Below are 17,815 nucleotides of genomic sequence, written 5' to 3'. Positions count from 1 at the left end.
AGCTTTCTGCCACCAGGTGAGCCTTGGTCCTAGTATTTTCCAGTGCTAAACATCTTCTCCTTCCTAGAAAAAGCTTTTGTTTCTAACAAATGTGTTACATCTTAGTGGGCAGTGGGCTGTGAAGCCTGGAGGGTAGCAAACTCAGTCAAAATTGCAGGTTAGTACCCTGGTTTCCTCAGCAATGTTAGGAGGTGGCCTGAAATTAAGGTGACTTGGCTTTTGAAAAGTCTTTTTTAGAGACACTAGATTTTTGGTGGCTGGCACTGAGACTTCTATTCAGTACAGATTCCATACTAACCAATAATCCTTGGCTGGACTGATGATTTCTTTCTAGGTGAAGGTATTCATCTGTTTCACAGGCAATGAAGCAATGGCTTTTGCATGTACATTTGACACTTCAGTGAATATTTCAGAAAATCACTAAAATATAAGACTACTGAGATTGCTTATGTTATTTAAGGCTTTTAAAAAATTAACTGGATTGGTAGGGAATGAATCTTGGCCACATTTTCAACTCTTAAGTTCCCTTATTCACTTGTTGTATCTTTAAACCTAAGTTACCACTCGTTGCTTACAAACAGTTCAAGGCATTAAAGTATTCTAGAACGTTCTGCAAACAAGTGCAGTTTAGGATGTATACTTACAATGAATCGCAAGGTGGAGTGGGCTCCCTTACTTCCTAACACGCCTCAATGGTAGAGGAAATAACCTTGGAGCTTTGTTCTACACATAAATGAAGCACTTTACACTGGTCCAGGTTAAGTTGCTATCAGAGTCATTACTTCCCCTGTAGCTGGTCACCATCATATTTTCCAGGGGCCTATTTTGGAGGGGGAGGGGTCACTGGAAAATAAAGTGACTGGAAGAGCACTGGTGGCACAACAAAGGGTTTTGGTTATCCCACAGCCGCCTTACAAATGCCAGCGGCTGCCAGGGAAGCTGCCACCAGGTGGTTGGAGCAGACATACTCTGAGCAGGTACTTAGCCTGAGCTTGGGGCCATTTTCCTTCTTTTGACCAAAGGTCCACGTCCTGGGTTAACTTGGCTCAGTGTTTTCTGTCTTCTAGGAGGTGATTCAGGGAGTTGTGCAAATGACTGGTTTGTGTAATTATGGCTCCCTGATTCAGTTGAGGTGGTTTCTTTTTATAAGCAGATATTTATAAATTGTTTGAGCTGACAGTGATATTGCTCATGTTTTAAATATTGTGATTCCTTTCAAAATTCTGCTTTAAAATGCCCAGCTTCTATAGCTAAAAAGTTTGAAGAGCACTGACTAATAAGCCATCCCCCCAAGTTTCATATTTACTTCTCTACAACCACCAAAACCTTTAACAGCGATTATGGAGATGAAGGAAAAAAAATTCCCAAGTACTTTTGTCTGCTCACAGAGCAGGGTGTGGTTAGCTGATCCAGCTGGAAGCTTTCTAAGAAGGCTGAGTGTTCAAGGACAGGGTCTCAGGCTGCACTGCTTGCCTCCCCTCGCCCCCTCCAGCCCCACACCTGGGCCAGATCCATGTGAGAAAGTACCCCTGCATTCAGACTTCCAAGGGCTACATCACAGCAGATGCTGGGGCTAAAGGCATGGATTTTTCCTGAATAATGCTTCTCAACCTTGCTGCCTTTGGTCAGGAGGGCTGAGTTCCACAGAAGTTAACAAGGCCCCCCTCTCTTCAAGTCTAGAACTAGTCCTAAGCAGTCATTCCTAAACCACTTCAAAAAGAGGAAAGGAGACAAGCAAGGCTCACTAGAATGGGTCTCTTTTCCACTCGAAACATCTGCAGAATCCTCTCTCATTATTCCAATCTGCTTTCCTGAGCTCCTCCTGTTCAGTGATTCCTGGAGGTGGGGCAGAAGGGTGATCTTGCACACAAGATCCCCACTTTGGCCATTTCTCAGTAGTGTGACCTTCCACAGGTTTAATGATCAGAATTAGTGTCTTTATTTGTAAAATGGAGGACAAAAGCACAGGCTTGGTTTTATATATATATATAAACAACCAATTTCAGAGAAGGCAATGGCAACCCACTCCAGTGTTCTTGCCTGGAGAATCCCAGGGATGGCGGAGCCTGGTGGGCTGCCGTCTATGGGGTCGCACAGAGTCGGACACGACTGAAGCGACTTAGCACCAGCAGCAGCAAACAACCAACTTAGTATGCATCAGGCGTTCAATGAGAGATGCCTTTCATCATCTTGGCATCACACTGCTTCTGTGGCCTTTCCTGGAACCCTCACGACGTGTCAAGCCGGAGTCATTTCTGTCTTGAGGATTTTCATGTGCATGTGATGTTTTGGTGGGAGGGGTTTGGCACTCTGGAAAATTACTGATGAGGCCTTCGTACTTATCTTTCCCTTCCAGGCCTGTGGACCCAAAGTCATATCCTGAATAAGCCCCACAGATGCATTGTTAAGGGGAATATGGCAGGAACATTAGAGGAGGAGGTGGGATGGGGGCAGGTAGTGCAGAAAAGTTGCTGTAGACCAGCAGCTGTCCATCACTGGGCAATAGCCTGTGGACACCTTGCCCCCTGGTCGTGTCTGAGCGCTCCCCCAGATGGTATTCTCAGTTGACACTGCCATTCTCTTCTGCCAATGACCCTTCAGCATGGAAAGCTTGCAGAAGTCATGCTGTCTCCTATGTGCCATTGTGTCTCCTTGTAAGCCCTTCAGCCCACATAGTTAATATAAATATGTTAACTGTTACGATGAAATAAAAAGTCCATGTGTCTGCACAGACATGCCGCACACACAGGGTTGAATGACTGCACGCTTCCTTTCGCACAGCACCCACACCACAAACCAGCAGCTGGAGCAGATCACACAGTAACCGTGCACCGTAGCCCAGAAAATCTGGATATTCACTGACTTGCAGTTACATTCCAGCCAAACTTGCCTGGGAAGCAAAAGGGTCGGAACTGCCTTAATAAAGAGAAGTCATTTCATCCTGTCGCTATCTCCGCACCTCTATGCGACTGCAGCTCTTTAGAACTTTCCCTCCTCATCTTGGCATTAGCACTTTGCTGTCATTCATTTTCCCAGTGCTACAGACCTGGGCCCTTGGACTCTTTAATCAATAGACATTGACAAGAGGCCAGATCAGAATTTCCAACAAGGTTTTATGGGGGCTCACACTGCAGCACAAAGGAACAAAGGCAAGAATCAGGTGGCCTTGCCCACCTGCTCCTTCACAAAATGCTCCCTGGGTCCTTAGATGGGGTGACGGCGGGAATGGATCTGCAGTCCAGGCAGGGGGCATGGCTCAGGTGGTCTGTCCATCCTCCTCGGCAGTGCCATAAGCATGAATTGTGCAGTTTTTTGCTTTCTGCATTAGCACTTCAAAATGGCAGACTTGCCGACTACCGCCACCAGGAAGGGTGTGTAGTGGTCAGCACTGCCCTGCTGCACAGGTGTGAGGTTGCTTTCAATCACTTGTGGTTAACTTATGGCCTTCAGCACCATGTTGTTTAAGGAAGCTGCACCCCTTGGTCAGTCTACGGATGCCAGCTTCCTGTTCAAGGAGGTGCTGTCCAGGGGCAAGTGTCCTGGAAGATGACTCAAGCTCCCAGATGATCTCATTTTCCTTTGAGGGGTTCTACACCCTTTGTCCTGAAGGGTAAAGGAGCCGAATGTCTCTGCTTCTGGAGCTTCTTCCTGCTGAGACCGTAGCCTAGCCGAGAGGTGCAGAAGTCCCTTGCTGACTGTTCCAAAGACCTATAGGGACCAGGGTCACCTTCTAGGACTTAAATCCTTGGGTTTAAACCTTCTAGGGTTTAAATCCTTAGGCCATCAGGAGCCTCACTTGGAACTGCTGAAGCATGGAAGACACAAATCTAACTAAAGATTAAACAGGCAGGCTCTGAATGACAGAAGAACTACGGCCACTAGAGGGCCCAGGAGCGGCAGGAACCAAGGAATGTAACAGGATGAAACCTTTGACTCCCATATAGTTTGGGCAGTGGGGTAGCTGAACCCATATTGGTAACAAGCCATTTAACTTGTTCATAAATTTCCTGAGTATTTACTTCAACCTCCTCTGAGTTGTTGATGCATGTTCTACAAGTGTTGTTAATCATGGCATAGATACCCCCTTGTTCATCCAGATGATCCAGGGTTATTGTCAAATACAACATTGGCTAAGGATCTGGGGACTCTTGGAGACCTCTTAAAGGCATCACCAGTTGTTTTTTTTTTTGGCTGCACCAGGCATATCTTGCAGGATCTTAGTTCCCTGACCAGGGATTGAACCTGCACCCTTGGCAGTGAAAGCATGGAGTCCTGACCACTGGACCACCGGGGAATTCCCATCACCGTTTTCTGAGACCAGGTTTTCTATGGCCTGTGTGAGGTTTCTTAAGATTGTTTCATCATAGGCAAAACTCCCCAAGGGGCAGCCAGACCTATGGCCGCCCCAATCCCTGCCAGGACTAATCTGAGTGCCCAGTTATGTCTGTTTTGAGAGGTGGCACTATTATATGCAGTGGTGCTTAGCCCTTTAGCGCCCAATCGGCCCAAAGTGCATTCTCCTCGGAAGTGAACATTGTCTAGGCATGGGTAGGCCATTGCTCGGAGAGGCCAGGAGAAGGAGGAATTTGGGCTCCCTTCAAAGGGTAGTTTATTCTGCGGTGGACCACAGAGGAATAGATATCCGGCAGGGGTACAAGCTTGGCGGGGTGAAGTAGAATTAAACCATCGACGTAAAAGGGCACCCCAGCGAGGGGCATTACTGCACCTAGGGGACAAAGGCCCTCCGTCTAGCGGTCCCCCATCTAGTTCTGAGTTTTCCTCTATTTCCTCCTCATCGCTGAAAGCAGAAGGGGTCTGATAGGCGAGCCTCCAGGCCGGGGCTGCTGTTCCTTTCCAGTGCGTACAAGATGTGTTGGGCTGGGTGCCTGGGGAGAGCAGAGATGAGTCCACACACCAGTGAGTCTGGTTAGGGGTGCAGGAGGAGCTTAACGTGGAAAATGACATTGGATAAATAGACAGTGAGCTTCCCGCATCGATAAGGCAGGCATCTGTCTGGCAGGGGCAACAGGGTTTTCCTTGCCCTGTGCAGAGAAAGGGCCGCTTGATCCAGAGACCTGTTTGGTTCCAAGGGTCTGTAAGCTCTACACACCCCATTTCCTCATGATCTTCAAGATCCACTATTAGAAGCAGCGTGTTCCTAACTGGTTCAGAAGTCAGGGTGAGATTGACATCCTCATCTACAGGCACAATCTGGAGCTGAGGAACCCCCTCTTGTGGGTGGGGATGACAGGTCCAACTGGAGAGATTATTTCCTGAGGCCAAAATGCTGGAGAAGTTGACGACTGAGTTCTCTCTCCAGGCTCCCCTCTCCTCGTTGTTCTGTCCCCAGCCCCTCCTTAGGAGAAGGGCCAGGAGAAGGGTCCATGTTTCCCATCCTGTCATTGGTTCTGGTCTTCTAGATGCCAAGGGTCCAAAAAAGCTGCTTATCCGGTGGGGGTGGCTGAGCAAACCAGGCGGATGTGAGCGAAAATGCAATGACAAAATTAGCACCCAGAAGTCCAGCCTAATGCATCACTCTTTACTCATCTGTTAGCGGTGCCTTTCTTCTGCATAAGTATCTCAGGTCTGCAACTGGCTCACAGGTATGTTCTTCTGTTGTAGCCTGTGGGGTTTTTGGAGGCAAGAGATTTAATCTAGTTAAATGTAACTAACTAGGTATTCCTTGTAGTTCACTGGCAGTGAGGGTGGCTAAGATTACTCCATAGAGGCCCTTCCATTTTGGTAGCTGATCTTCAGGGGATTCCTTCCTTCCAAGTTTTAAGAACTTGGTCCCCAGACTTAACTCATAAAGAAGCTGCCCCCTGTTGTATCCCTAGTGAGCGTTGGTGGTGCCTTGTTGGCACTAGCCAAGGCTGCTTTGTGAACTTGTTCCAAGTTAACAGCACATTGTAGGCACTGGCTCAATTCCTCACACCGGTGGTAAGGAAGGGCCTCTGCTAGGTCATGTCAAATGGGCTAAACTTCAGGATACCCTGGGGGCTGTGTTCACCCTGAGGAGTGCAAGAGGAACCAGGGCTCATGAGTCTCTTGGCAAAGTTTTGTTATGGTTTTCTTTAAAGTATGGTTAATTTTTTTCTACTTTTTCCTGAAGATTGGAGGTGCCAAGTGGTGTGTAGATTATAGCTAATCCCCAAGGTGTTTGTTAGGCCTTCCTTTGCTATGAAGGAGGGCCCATTATGGCTCTGGAGGGATTTTAGAAGTCCAAACCAAGCAACTGTCTCCTTTAAGAGAGACTCACAGACTTCAGTGGCCTTTTCAGACTGAATGGGGAAGGCGTCCCTCCATCCTGTAAAAGTACTGATGGACACAGAAAGATACTTTTATCCTGACTGTGGGGGCATCTGGGTGAAGTTCAATTGCCAGTCTTCCCCCAGGTCTGTCCATCGGTGCTGAACTGGCTTGAGTAATGAACCAGGGATTGCATGGGCTTGCAGATTATTACAGGGGTACAAATCACAAGCAAGGGTCACTTGCTTTATTGTTCCTTTAAGCCCCTTTACTGAAAAAGTCCTTAGTATCAAGTTCCATAGTGCACTCCTCCCACAGGTGGTGGCATCATATGAACCCTAATAAGCCTTCGTTGTTAGGCTCCAGGGATAAGAAACTTGTCATCCTTTCTATACCAGCTTGTTCTAGCTTTCTTATAGCCCCATTTTTCAGCATCTTCTTGTTCCTGTGGGGACTACTGGGGAAGGCAGGCCAGTTCAGGGTGGGGAGACAGTCACTAGGGCCATGATTTGGTCATGCTCTGCAACTGCACTGTGTGTTTAGGGACTTGATCAGCTTTGTTCTTTCTTTGGGTTATAAAGGACCTGTCCTTCTGATGGCCATTACAGGGAATTACTGCTGCCTGGGTCAGGAACTGCACTGCTTCTAAAAGAGCCAAGATTAAATCTTCATGTTTTATGGCAGAATCTCTAGCAGTTCCTGTCTCTCTCCAAATGGCAGCATGAGTGTGTACATATCACATGGAATCCATATTTAGAATCAGTAAAAATATTTTTCTGGGCTGAAGTCTGGGTGCTGGGGCCTTGGCTTCGATGATTTTATATAAGCTAACTATGTGTGCTGTGCTTAGTCTCAAAGTCGTGTCCGACCCATGATGACCACATGGACTGTAGCCTGCCAGGCTCCTCTGTCCATGGGGATATCTAGGCAAGAATACTAGAGTGGGTTGCCTTGCCTTCCTCCAGGGGATCTTCCCGACCCAGGGACTGAACCCAGGTCTCCAGCATTGCAGGCGGACTCTTCACCATCTGAGCCACCAGGGAAGCGCTAACTATAGCAGCTTGCCATTTGGATTCCCATCTCTATAAACTACTCCCATCAATGAACCGTTCAGCTTCAGGGTTGTCATGGGGTTCATCCAGAAGACTGGATCTGACAGAATAAGTCTGTTTTACTGTCTCTGTACACTAATGCAATGAATTTCCATTTTCAACAGCTGGGAGAACTGTTGGGTTTAAGGCTTGGCACACCTTTAAAGTAATATCAGGGGATCAGGGGTGTCCATTAGAAGAGCCTGGTATTTTGCTAACCTTACTCTGTTCACCAATGGTATCCTTTGGCTTCTAACACAGATTGCACTTGATGAAGGGTTAATTCATGTAGATGCTGTCCCAGGGTGAGCTTGTAAGCCTCACTGACCAGTAGGGCCATGCTGCTAAGCCCGAAGGCAGCTGGGGCATCCCAAGGCGACTGAGTAGAACTGTTCTGAAAAGTAAGCCACTGGCCGTCGATCTGCTTCCAGTTTTTGGGTCAGGACTCCTAGTGCCATCCTTGCCCTCTCATGGACAGGGTGAAAGGTTTGTCTAAATTTGGAAGCCCCAGTGCTGGTGCTTTGCTCAACTCAGTCTTTAGAGTCTCAAAGTGCTATTGGTGCTCCCTACTCCACTGAAAGGGTTCCCTTTCTCCCTTCAGAGCTTCATATATAAGGCCATGCCTGGAATCCAGATACGGCAGAACCCAGACATTCCGAGAAAGCCTCAGTGTTGTCTTTGTGGCTGGAGGTGGTAATGCACGAACTGCTGTTTTCTGATCTATGGCCAGGGGGTCAAAACAAACCCTAAACATTGAACCTGTTGTAAAAGCTCAGGCTTTGTTGAGGAGGCTTTATATCCCCTTTCTGCCAGGAAACTTGGGACCTTAACAGTATTCTGATCTGAATCTTGCCTTATCTCACAACTTATTAATGGTCGGACATGGAGTTTCAGCAAACTCCGGGAGACGGCGAAGGACAGGAGAGCCTGGTGTGCTGCAGTCCATGGGGATGCAAAGAGTCAGACACGATTTAGTGGCTGAACACCAATTAATAGGTCATCAACATACTGGAACACAGCGTTCCACATTACAGGCTCAGTTCCATAAGTTCTTTTGCTAATGCATTTCCAAGGACATGGGGGCTCTCCAGAAAGCCCCAGGGAAGCACTGTCCAAGTGCTTCCAGGGTATCAAGTTCCCTCCGTTCAAAGGCAGAAAGGTTTGAGTCTGGATGAAGGGGGACAAAGAACATGCATCCTTGAGGTCTAGGAGAGAGAAGTACTGAGCACCCCCTGGCATTTAGGTGAGTTGGGTGTATGTATGGGTTTGGCACCAAAGGATGAATGGGGTGGATAACCCGTAAGTCTTGTACAAACCGGGGCCAAAACATATCCCTGTGAGGCTTTTTGGATGGGAGAATTCGAGTGCTGTAATAGGACTGACTGGGCTCAGTGGGCCTGTGTTTTAGGAATTTGGTGAGCAGAGCAGCAGTTTGATCTGCGACCTCTCGTCCCTGCCAAGGTCTCAGGCTTTAAAAGACAGTGCCTCTACCAGGGGTATTTTCCCACAGGCTTGACCTCTATTTCCATCCGGGGAACAAGCTTTGCCTTTCCTGGTACCGATATAGTTCCAAACCACAGGATCCACCTGTTCCCTAATTACTTGGGGAATGTTTTCATGACCAGTGGGTGGGGCATCGGGGGCTACTAACAAATGCATTTTCTGTTCTGATTTTCTGTCTTCTTGGCTCTCACCTGGTTCTAAGAGTATACTAGCTCCCAGTTTATTCAGCAAATCTTTTCTGAGACGGGGAAGAGGCCACTCAGGCATACACAAAAAAGAATGAGAGATGAGACGACACCAGCTGCAAACTCACAGGTAAAGGGGAGGGGGTGTAAATCGTCTTACGTTTGGCCGCCCTTCAATCCCCAGTTAGTACAGTCGCGTTAGAGACGCGGGTGGGCTGGGGATGGCACAACCGGGCAAGTCAGAACAAGGACACACATCACTTATTCCAAAAACAGCAACAATACACTTCAGACATGGAGCTTTTAAAATACGGACTAACAAAAAGACAGAAGGGGAAGCACAAGTTTAAAAAAGAGTAAACTCGTCCAGATTTAGACAATATCATGTTTACAGTGCCTCTGGCAAGCTGTACACACATTGCGGATGCCGAGTATTTGCTCCCTTTTGTTACCAGTTAGCACCTGCGTCGACACGTCGTGTTTCTGGGCCTCAGTTTCCTCGTATGGAGAATGGGGTCACGCCAGGTTCCACCCGCTAAAGCATTCTGTCCCCGGTCTCAGGATGCCTTCCCCGGCCATTTGGAAAGGGGGGGGAAGGGTTGTTTCAGCTGCCTTATTTTGTCCTTCCGAGAGGCGAGGGGGCAGTGCTGCCATGTGTGTGTGGGTGGGTGGCAGGATGGGGACCACCCTGCAAAGTTCTCGCACCCACAGCCGACTGCGTGGTGGGGTGAACAGGAGAGCCTGGGGCACCTGACGATAAACCTGCGGGGAGCGCGGCGCCGCCCCGGCCCAAGGTGCATTCTGGGCAGACGACGGGCGGCTCAGGACGGGAGAGTGCCCCAACCCTGCCCATTAACTCTAACCTCTGAGAGTTTAAAGGAGGAGAAAAAAAAATTCCCCTCCCTCCACCCCGACTCCCGTCCACCGCTGCCAGCGGCCCAGGCGCCGCACGCACCTCTCTTCCCTGCGCCGGTTCCTCGCGACACCACTGCACCGCTGGCGCGCACGCGCGGGAGGCCACCCCCTCCTCCGCATCCGCTTCCAGGGCAGAGGGTGGGGCGAGGCCGGGTGGGCGGGGCGCCGAGGCCGCGGAGGGCGGGGCGGCCCACGGGTGGGCGGGGAGCGGGGCGGGACCGGACCAGCAGGTGGGCGGGGCGCGGAGGGCGCGGGGGGCGGGGCCGGGCCCCAGCGTCCCCCGGGCCGCCCACGCCCGGGCCCAGCGCCGCGCCTCCCTGCCGCCCGCGTTCCCGTCGCCCACGGCCGCTCGCGTCCCCGCCGCCTGCTTTCGCCCCCGCCGCCTGCTTTCGCCCCCGCGTCTCCGCATCCCTAACGGCCGCGCCCCCTGAACCGGAACCGCTTGCGGCCGCCGGCGCAGAGCCGGGCCGATCGGGAAGCGGAGGAGGTTGCGCGGCGCCCGCCATGGCGGCGGCGGGGTGAGCCGGGCCGGGCGGCCGCAGTCGCGCGGGCGCGGGCGCTCCTCCGCCGCGGACAGGCCGCCGGGCCGGGCGAGGGGAGCCGGGCCGCCCATGGCGAGGCCGCGCCGCCGCCGCCGCTGCTGACCCGGGGCCGCGCCGGGGCCGGGGCGCCAGCCATGGGGAACACCGCCTCGTGCTGCGTGTCGTCCAGCCCCAAGCTCCGCAGGAATGCCCACTCGCGGCTGGAGTCCTGCCGGCCCGACGCCGACCTGAGCCGCGAGGACACGGGCTGCAACCTGCAGCACATCAGCGACCGGGAGAACATCGACGGTGAGGCGGGCGGGCGGGGGTCCCTCTGATTCCTCCGACGCCCCGCGCCGCCTGCGCGCTCGCCCCGCACCCCGCGCCCCGCCCGGCGGCCGTTGCTCTCGGCCGGTTACCGCGAGCGGACCGGGGTCTTCGCCCCGGAGAGCGGGCCGGGGCGGGGTCCAGGCCGGGCTCCGGCTGTCTGTCCGGCGGAGCTGCCTGTCGAGTTGCGCGCGGAAGGGTGAGCCTATCTGTATCCCGAGAGGCGAAGGAGATGGGGACCCTGGGCATGGCCGAGGACTGAATGCCTGGGTCGGCTCCCCGGAAACTGGCGAATTGAGCCCATTTGCTGGCCCTGACCCCATTTCTTTAAAAAACCAAAAAAAAAAAAAATCCCCACAGCCCTCCTCGCAAAATACCAACAACAAAAAGGATTTTGGGTGGGGGAATGTTGAGAGATTGCAGTCAAATAACGTCACCTGAATTCTTTAACATTTTTTTTTTCTTTACAGTATTATCGCAGTGATTTGCAGACAGCTTTGGAATAAGTCCCCTTGTTTTTGCTTGAGGTTGAATTACAGTCCTGTGAATTTCTGAGTGATTTCAATGACTTCTGGACTATGATTTGTAAAGGAAGTTAAGACTGATCGCTGCTCCTAGTAATGATTGTTGATTTTATTGGTCTTACAGTATTTTATTAGTACTGTTTTATCAATAAGCTTATGTGATTTAATATCTGATAGATGGGTAGTTTATGCATCAGTTTATGTAATTTTCAACTTAAAAAATTTTGAAATTGGAAATATATTTTTATGAAATCTTGACTTTTTCTTTAAACCACCGATTCTTTTCACAGTTGATGTGGTTGAACTAATTTGAAAAAAATTTCTTGTGTGAATGAATTGGCACAACTCTGTCATAATTCATTCTTGTCACTTTTAGAATGGCGCATTCCATCTAGTATGCAAAGCCAAATTTAAACTCTGCCACGGGGAAGAATTTTTTCATTGTTTGGCGTCATTTAATTTCTTGTAAATAGTAAATTCATCTTTTTAGAACAACTTTATTAAATGGGTACCATATGTAAAGAGAGACTAATAAAATGTCTGGTTTATAGTAGACAGTAAGTTAGGGTTCAGTATGACATTTCTAATGGTGTTATTTTAACTTCCATTGTGTTAACCTGGGCTTCCCTGGTTGTCTGGGTGCATGGGTGCGAAGTGGATTCAGTCCTGGCTGACTCTTTGTGACCCCCATGGAGTGTAGCCAGCCAGGCTCCTCTGTCCATGGGATTGTCCAGGCAAGAATACTGGAGTGGGTTACCATTTCCTTCTCCTGGGGATTTTCCTGACCCAGGGTGCAAACCCGCACGTCTTGAGTCTCCTGCATTGGCAGGCAGGTTCTTTACCACTAAGTAGCGCCAGCTGGGAAGCCCTCCCTGGTAGCTTGGTGGTAAAGAATCCCTGGGTGGGGAAGATCCCCTGGAGAAGGAAATGACAACCGGCTCCAGTATTCTTGCCTGGGAAATCCCATGGACAGAGGAACATAGTGGGCTATAGTCCATGAGATCCAAAAGAGTGGGACATGAATGACGCGACTTAGCACACATGCACAGCAGAAAGGTATTAAGTCCCACTTGTCTCGATCACTTCTGTGGTGCCAAGCACCTGAAAGAAGTGTCCAGCATGTAATAAAGACTGAATAACCATTGTATTATAAAGGAATGAATGACTTTGTTGTAGAATATCGTTATTCATATACATTGTTGGAACATTGGAAATAACTTCTCCCTTGTGTTGTGTCCTGCTATTGGGTAGAGACATTGTTTTAAATAATGGATTAAAATAATACAGAGAAAAGGAAGACTCGCATTTCTTAGACCCAGGCTGCATGCTGTTATGACTGTAATAAGGAAAGGGGAAAATAAAAGTAACTACAGTCAGCTATTTGGCAATAAGGTGTAGAAGGATTTTGCCAGAAGAATGTAGAATGATATGTGTTCTTTCATTTGGAAGAAGTCTAAGTTTTGGTCATCATTTGTTTTTGAGGAAACATTTGAAAGATCATCAGTTCTTGTTTTGGAGCTTTGGGATGGTTTGAGAGACTAGCAGAGCAGGTTAAGAGGATTTCTCATCTGGGCTGTAGTGTCTTCGTTCCCCAGAACTCACTGGTTATGATGCTAATTTAAACCCAGAAGTCCTCATTCACTATTTAAATAATGTTCTGTCTACCTCATTCAGTCAGTAATACTTGTAGTTTACCTATTCAGCTGTTCTCAATGATTTCAGTTAGACCAGAAATCTAGGACTGGGCTTTGGCATGAGTATGTGTAAAGCTCTCCAGGTGATTCTGAAATGCTACTGGTTTGAAAATCACTGGTTGAGGTGTCTTGGAATTGTCATTGTTGTTCAGAGGCATTTTCCATGGGAACTCATTGTGTCAGAAGCTGACAGAAGAAAATAGATTTGTTTAAGTTGTAGTGTATAGATATGTATATATATATTTGTATTTTAACTTCTGATTATTAGACGATTAAACTTTTAAAAACTGCGTCTCAAGAGTTCTTAATTTTAGTACATAACAAAAGCTAAAGTGCCTAAGTACCATATTTCTTCTGTCCTGAAAGACCTTCCAGTTAGCTAGACTTGGAAGATTCAGAGAAATTCATAGAGCTTGGTTAGGTTAGTTTCTTTAGAGCACCAAGGATACTAGGTTCACGTTTTCCACACCCAAACACAGCAGGTAATGTTTGTCTGTAGAATTTCAATGATTGTATTAGGCTTCCATGATGCCCAAGGGGAACGTGCCTCCTTTTATATTTGGTGTACTCTATCCATTGGAGGAGGGAATGGCTACCCACTCCAGTATTCTTGCCTGGAGAATCCCATGGACAGAGGAGCCTAGAGGGCTACAGTCCATGGAGTTGCAAAGAGTCGAACATGATTGAGCAGTTGACACACAATGTTAGGTTATTCCTGTCTTAGAAATTTATGTTAGACTCATTAGATAAGAAAATGAATGAGTTACTAAATGAAATGAATGTTACTTAGTAAATGTTTGAGAGTCCCTTGGACTACAGGGAGATCCAATCAGTCCATTCTAAAGGAGATCAGTCCTGGGTGTTCTTTAGAAGGACTGATGCTAAAGCTGAAACTCCAATACTTTGGCTACCTCATGGGAAGAGTTGACTCATTGGAAAAGACTGATGCTGGGAGGGATTGGGGACATGAGGAGAAGGGGACGACAGAGGATGAGATGGCTGGATGGCATCACCGAGTCGATGGACATGAGTTTGGGTGAACTCCAGGAGTTGGTGATGGACAGGGAGGCCTGGTGTGCTGCAGTTCATGGGGTCGCAAAGAGTCTGAGGGACTGAGACTGAACTGAAAGAAATGTTACTTCTTATAAAGTTATTTTGAGAACAAGAAGTAACGGAAACACTTAGCAACAATGATGATAACAAAGTATAGCACTTACATGTTACTTGAGATCAGCTCATTCATTTAGTAACATTTAGTCACATTTAGTGACAGTAACATTTCATTTAGTAACTCATTCATTTAGTAACATTTAGTCACAGTAACCTTGGGGATAATATCATCCTTACTTTAGGACCAGAAGCAAAGGAGACAGGAGAAATGACTTGCCCAAAGCCATGGAGCCATTAAATTACAAGTGGAAACTTTCCAGTGTTGCTTGACTAGCCATCAGATAATAACTAGGCTGGGCTTGCCTTCTTGGGTAGGCTGTGGGTTACCGGGTCATATCTGGTTTCTCTTCTTCCATCTGTAACAACTGGTCTTACCTGATTGTACCATTTTTTATGGAAGAAGAAGAGGAGAAAGGGACTAAAGAGAATTTAAAATTCAGTGAGGCCAAATAAATCAGGATAATTATAATACCTGTACCTGGTGTGTCAGTTTGGGTTGGCAAACTCAGATCTTAAAATGATTGAGAGCCACTTCATCCAGGGACTAGCGGTCATCCCGGACCACCCTATCACTTCCTCATCTCCTGTTCAGTCTGCTGGGCAGCATGACTCTGCCTTCAAAGTACATCCAGAGGGACTCCTCTAGTGGCCCAGTGGCTAAGACTCCACACTCCCAGTGCAGGGTATCAGGCTTGATCAGTCGTCAGGGAACCAGATCCCACTGACAGCAATGAAGATCAACGACTCTGCATGCCACAACTAAGACCTGGTGCAGAATCTGACCACTCTAAAACCTCTCCTGCTGTTGCCATGTAATGAGCCCGACTGGTCTCCCTGCCTCTCTCCAAGCTTACCCACCGCAGTCTGTTCTCAGCACTGCTGCTGCACTGAGATCCTTCTGAGAACTTTTAACACATCACTCCTCTGCTTAGAAAGCTGCAGCGACTCCTTCTGTCACATAGAATAAAAGTCTTACAGTGAATTTGACAACGCAGGCCTTCCAGTGGGCCCCAGGGTCCTTTGTAATCTGCATGCCTGCCTACCTGCCTCAGTCACTTGCTCTTTGCAGCCACACTGGCCCCTTCAGTGCTGTTCCTTGAACACATCAGACATGCAGTTGCTTCAGGACCTTTGCTCTGTCACTCTGCCTGGAGTTCTCTTCTCCATGTGTGCTCTTGGCTAGCTAGCTTCCTCACCACTTTCAGTCTCAATTCAGGCCTCACTTTTCAGTGAATCCTTCCCAGACACCCCACTAGACACCCCTCTTGTCACCCCATCAGCAATCCTAATATGCCTTTTGTGCACCACCATTTTTCTTTATTGCATGTCAGCTATAGTGCATTGTATGTGTTCTTGTACCACTGCACCACTTGCAAAGCCCCTTTTCGTGCATACAACTGTAACCATAACTATTTCCACTTACTTTAGCGTGTAAGTTCTAATAGAACTCTTTTATTCATTGATGTAATGCACATGCTTACAATAGTGGGTTGTCTGATACCTTGCAGACATGCTCTATTTGTTGGATGAATGAGTGACACCACCCGCTGAAGGACATCAGTCAGAGCATCAGCGTGTGTGTTTATTGAGAGGAAGTAGAGAATGTGTGAGACTTGTAGTAATGAAAGCAGATTGGGATAGGAAACTTTTTGTTTGGTGTGCGTTTCTACCTGAGAGGTAAGCAGATAGGGTCATGTCCTGAAAATGAAACTTAAGAAAGATTTCAAAGCATATAGCGAAAGAAAAAAACACCCAAACGAAACTGAAAGGAAACCGTGGCTAGTGGCAATCTGTTTAACAGCAAGATACTGTTCAGTCTTCTTTCCTTGTCTCTTTAGATGAATGACTTTAGCTGTCTCACATCTTTGAGGATCAAAAGGAGTCTCAAATGCTTAACACACCAAAAAGTACTAGATAAGCATTTTTGATTAGGGACACAGCCACTCACGGTGATTTTCATGTATTTAATGTGAAGTGTGTTCTGGGCTGTACAGCACTGATACCTGAACCACTCATCTCAGGCACAGGAGGTGCACAGGAGAGTCCAGTGTTTAAACTCCAGAGACTGCAGTGCCTGTTGGGGAGTATTAGCCTGGACTCCTGCAGTCAGTTTCCATGCTGTCTGCAGCCTATGGAAGTTCATCTCTTATGCATTCTTTTTCTCGGGCTTTAACCCACTTTAACCTTTCCAGTTTGTTGGGCAAAACCACGCCAGTAGACTTTGCTTCCAAACTAAAACTTATTAGCAGTGCTGCCTGCGAGGTTGTGAAGATGCCCTGACCAAGTGTGGGCTGACTGCATACAGGTGGCTCCCTGACCACCACCCCGCTCACTTATTTTCGTCTCTGATTTAGAGTAGGGGATCGTTTGCTCCCATCCCCTTATGCTGTGCATGAGGAAACTGAATCTTGGAGAGGTGCAGTCTCTTGCCCTGGTCTTGCAGATCCTGGACAAGGGCAGTGAATCTCTTCATGTCTTTGTCTTCATTTTCCAGGAGAGGTAATCGAGTCTTAAAGGTTAAGATAGTTGCTCGAGTTTCCGCAGCTGGTTAGTGGCAGAGTTGGAGTCCAGCCTGCCCTCACTTGGTAGAGGATCCCACCTCAGCTGCCCTGTGCCTGCTAATTCGAGGTGGGGGGTGGTCTGTGCCTGGCCCACACTTGCCTTGTTTTCAGAGATTCAGTTGTTGCCTGTGCACTTTTGACTAGCAGTATTTGTGATTAGGATTTTTACTTTTCTGCTCCTTTTTGAGAGGAGTGCATATTAAATAATTTTGTGAAATAATATTGAATAGATTTTCTCACCCTTTTCTACAAAGCTGATTGTCTCTATCCTCTTGAGATGAATTGCTTTCACATTTCTGGCTAGATGAAACTTAACAACACAAAGATGAAATCCATTCCTACCCAGGAAAGGGCAGAACCAAAAGGAAAAATATAGGAGACAAGCCACGTGAGCAGTTTTGAAATCTTGTTTTAATCATGCAGGGTCAGAGATGTAGCTCCAAGTGTATAGTGTTGGACTTGTCTGTAAGGAAGCAGTGTTTGGTATTTTTCACAAGAGAGCTATTGACAGTGTTATACTTGTCACACTTCAAAGTACAAATCCCTTAATGATTCAACATCTGGGCGCCCAGGGTAAGTGCATGGCACCAGCAGCTGATGTCAGGGCCTCTCGTGTTTTCATCAGAGAGCTAGAAGGAAAGAGAGAGCTCACTCTCTGCAGCCTTTGCGTCATTGTGAAATGTTGAGTTTGTGGCTGCTAGTCTTGGGTAGGAGATCGTTTCCTCTCTGTGCTCTGAGACTCACTGTTAGCCTGTCCTACCTTTCTGGGAGAAGAGGGAGAGCTTTTCTCTGAATGTTTTTCAGAATATGCCTCTGGCTATGTGAAGTGGGTGGAGGGTGAAGAGCCCAGAAGTCAGGAGTCTGCACTCTGGCCATGACCCCGCATTGGCTATGGATCATCTGTCCTACTGAGCCTCACTGCATCTCTGCTTAAACATACTGCCTTGACATGTGACCCGAGGAACCTGAAATTAGACTAAGATGGTTAATAAACCAGAGGTGCTAGATGGATATATGTCGTTATGAATGTAGCATTCAGGCTGATTTTCTTGAATTAAATATGCGGTGAGTGGTA

The 17,815-nt window shown here is 48.0% G+C and overlaps 2 protein-coding genes across 3 annotated transcripts in view; one reads left to right on the top strand and one right to left on the bottom strand.

Moving 5' to 3' along the window:
• Nucleotides 2,643-10,068, bottom strand: LOC102181609 (endogenous retrovirus group V member 1 Env polyprotein). 2 transcript variants are annotated; one of them, XM_005687886.3, is made up of 2 exons: nt 9,984-10,068; nt 2,643-5,623 (listed from the first exon to the last, which is right to left on the bottom strand). In XM_005687886.3, the coding sequence occupies exon 2, from the start codon at nt 5,401-5,403 to the stop codon at nt 4,348-4,350; it is 1,056 nt and encodes a 351-aa protein (XP_005687943.1). In that variant the 5' UTR covers nt 5,404-5,623; nt 9,984-10,068; the 3' UTR covers nt 2,643-4,347. The 2 variants fall into 2 exon arrangements, with proteins under 2 accessions (XP_005687943.1, XP_013823927.1); XM_013968473.2 differs by lacking the exon at nt 9,984-10,068 and adding an exon at nt 9,491-9,959.
• The window catches only part of CCNY (cyclin Y), a 109,440-nt gene continuing 102,050 nt past the window's right edge, over nt 10,426-17,815 (top strand). The window contains exon 1 of the mRNA XM_018057043.1: nt 10,426-10,773. Within this exon, the coding sequence (XP_017912532.1) occupies nt 10,620-10,773 (154 nt within the window). The 5' untranslated portion in view covers nt 10,426-10,619. The remainder of the gene's footprint in view (nt 10,774-17,815) is intronic.

The sequence above is a fragment of the Capra hircus genome, chromosome 13 (assembly GCF_001704415.2).
Source record: "Capra hircus breed San Clemente chromosome 13, ASM170441v1, whole genome shotgun sequence".
Classification (NCBI taxonomy): Eukaryota; Metazoa; Chordata; class Mammalia; order Artiodactyla; family Bovidae; genus Capra; species Capra hircus.
Note: the sequence above shows the minus strand (reverse complement) of the source record. Positions and strands in the feature narration are given on the sequence as shown.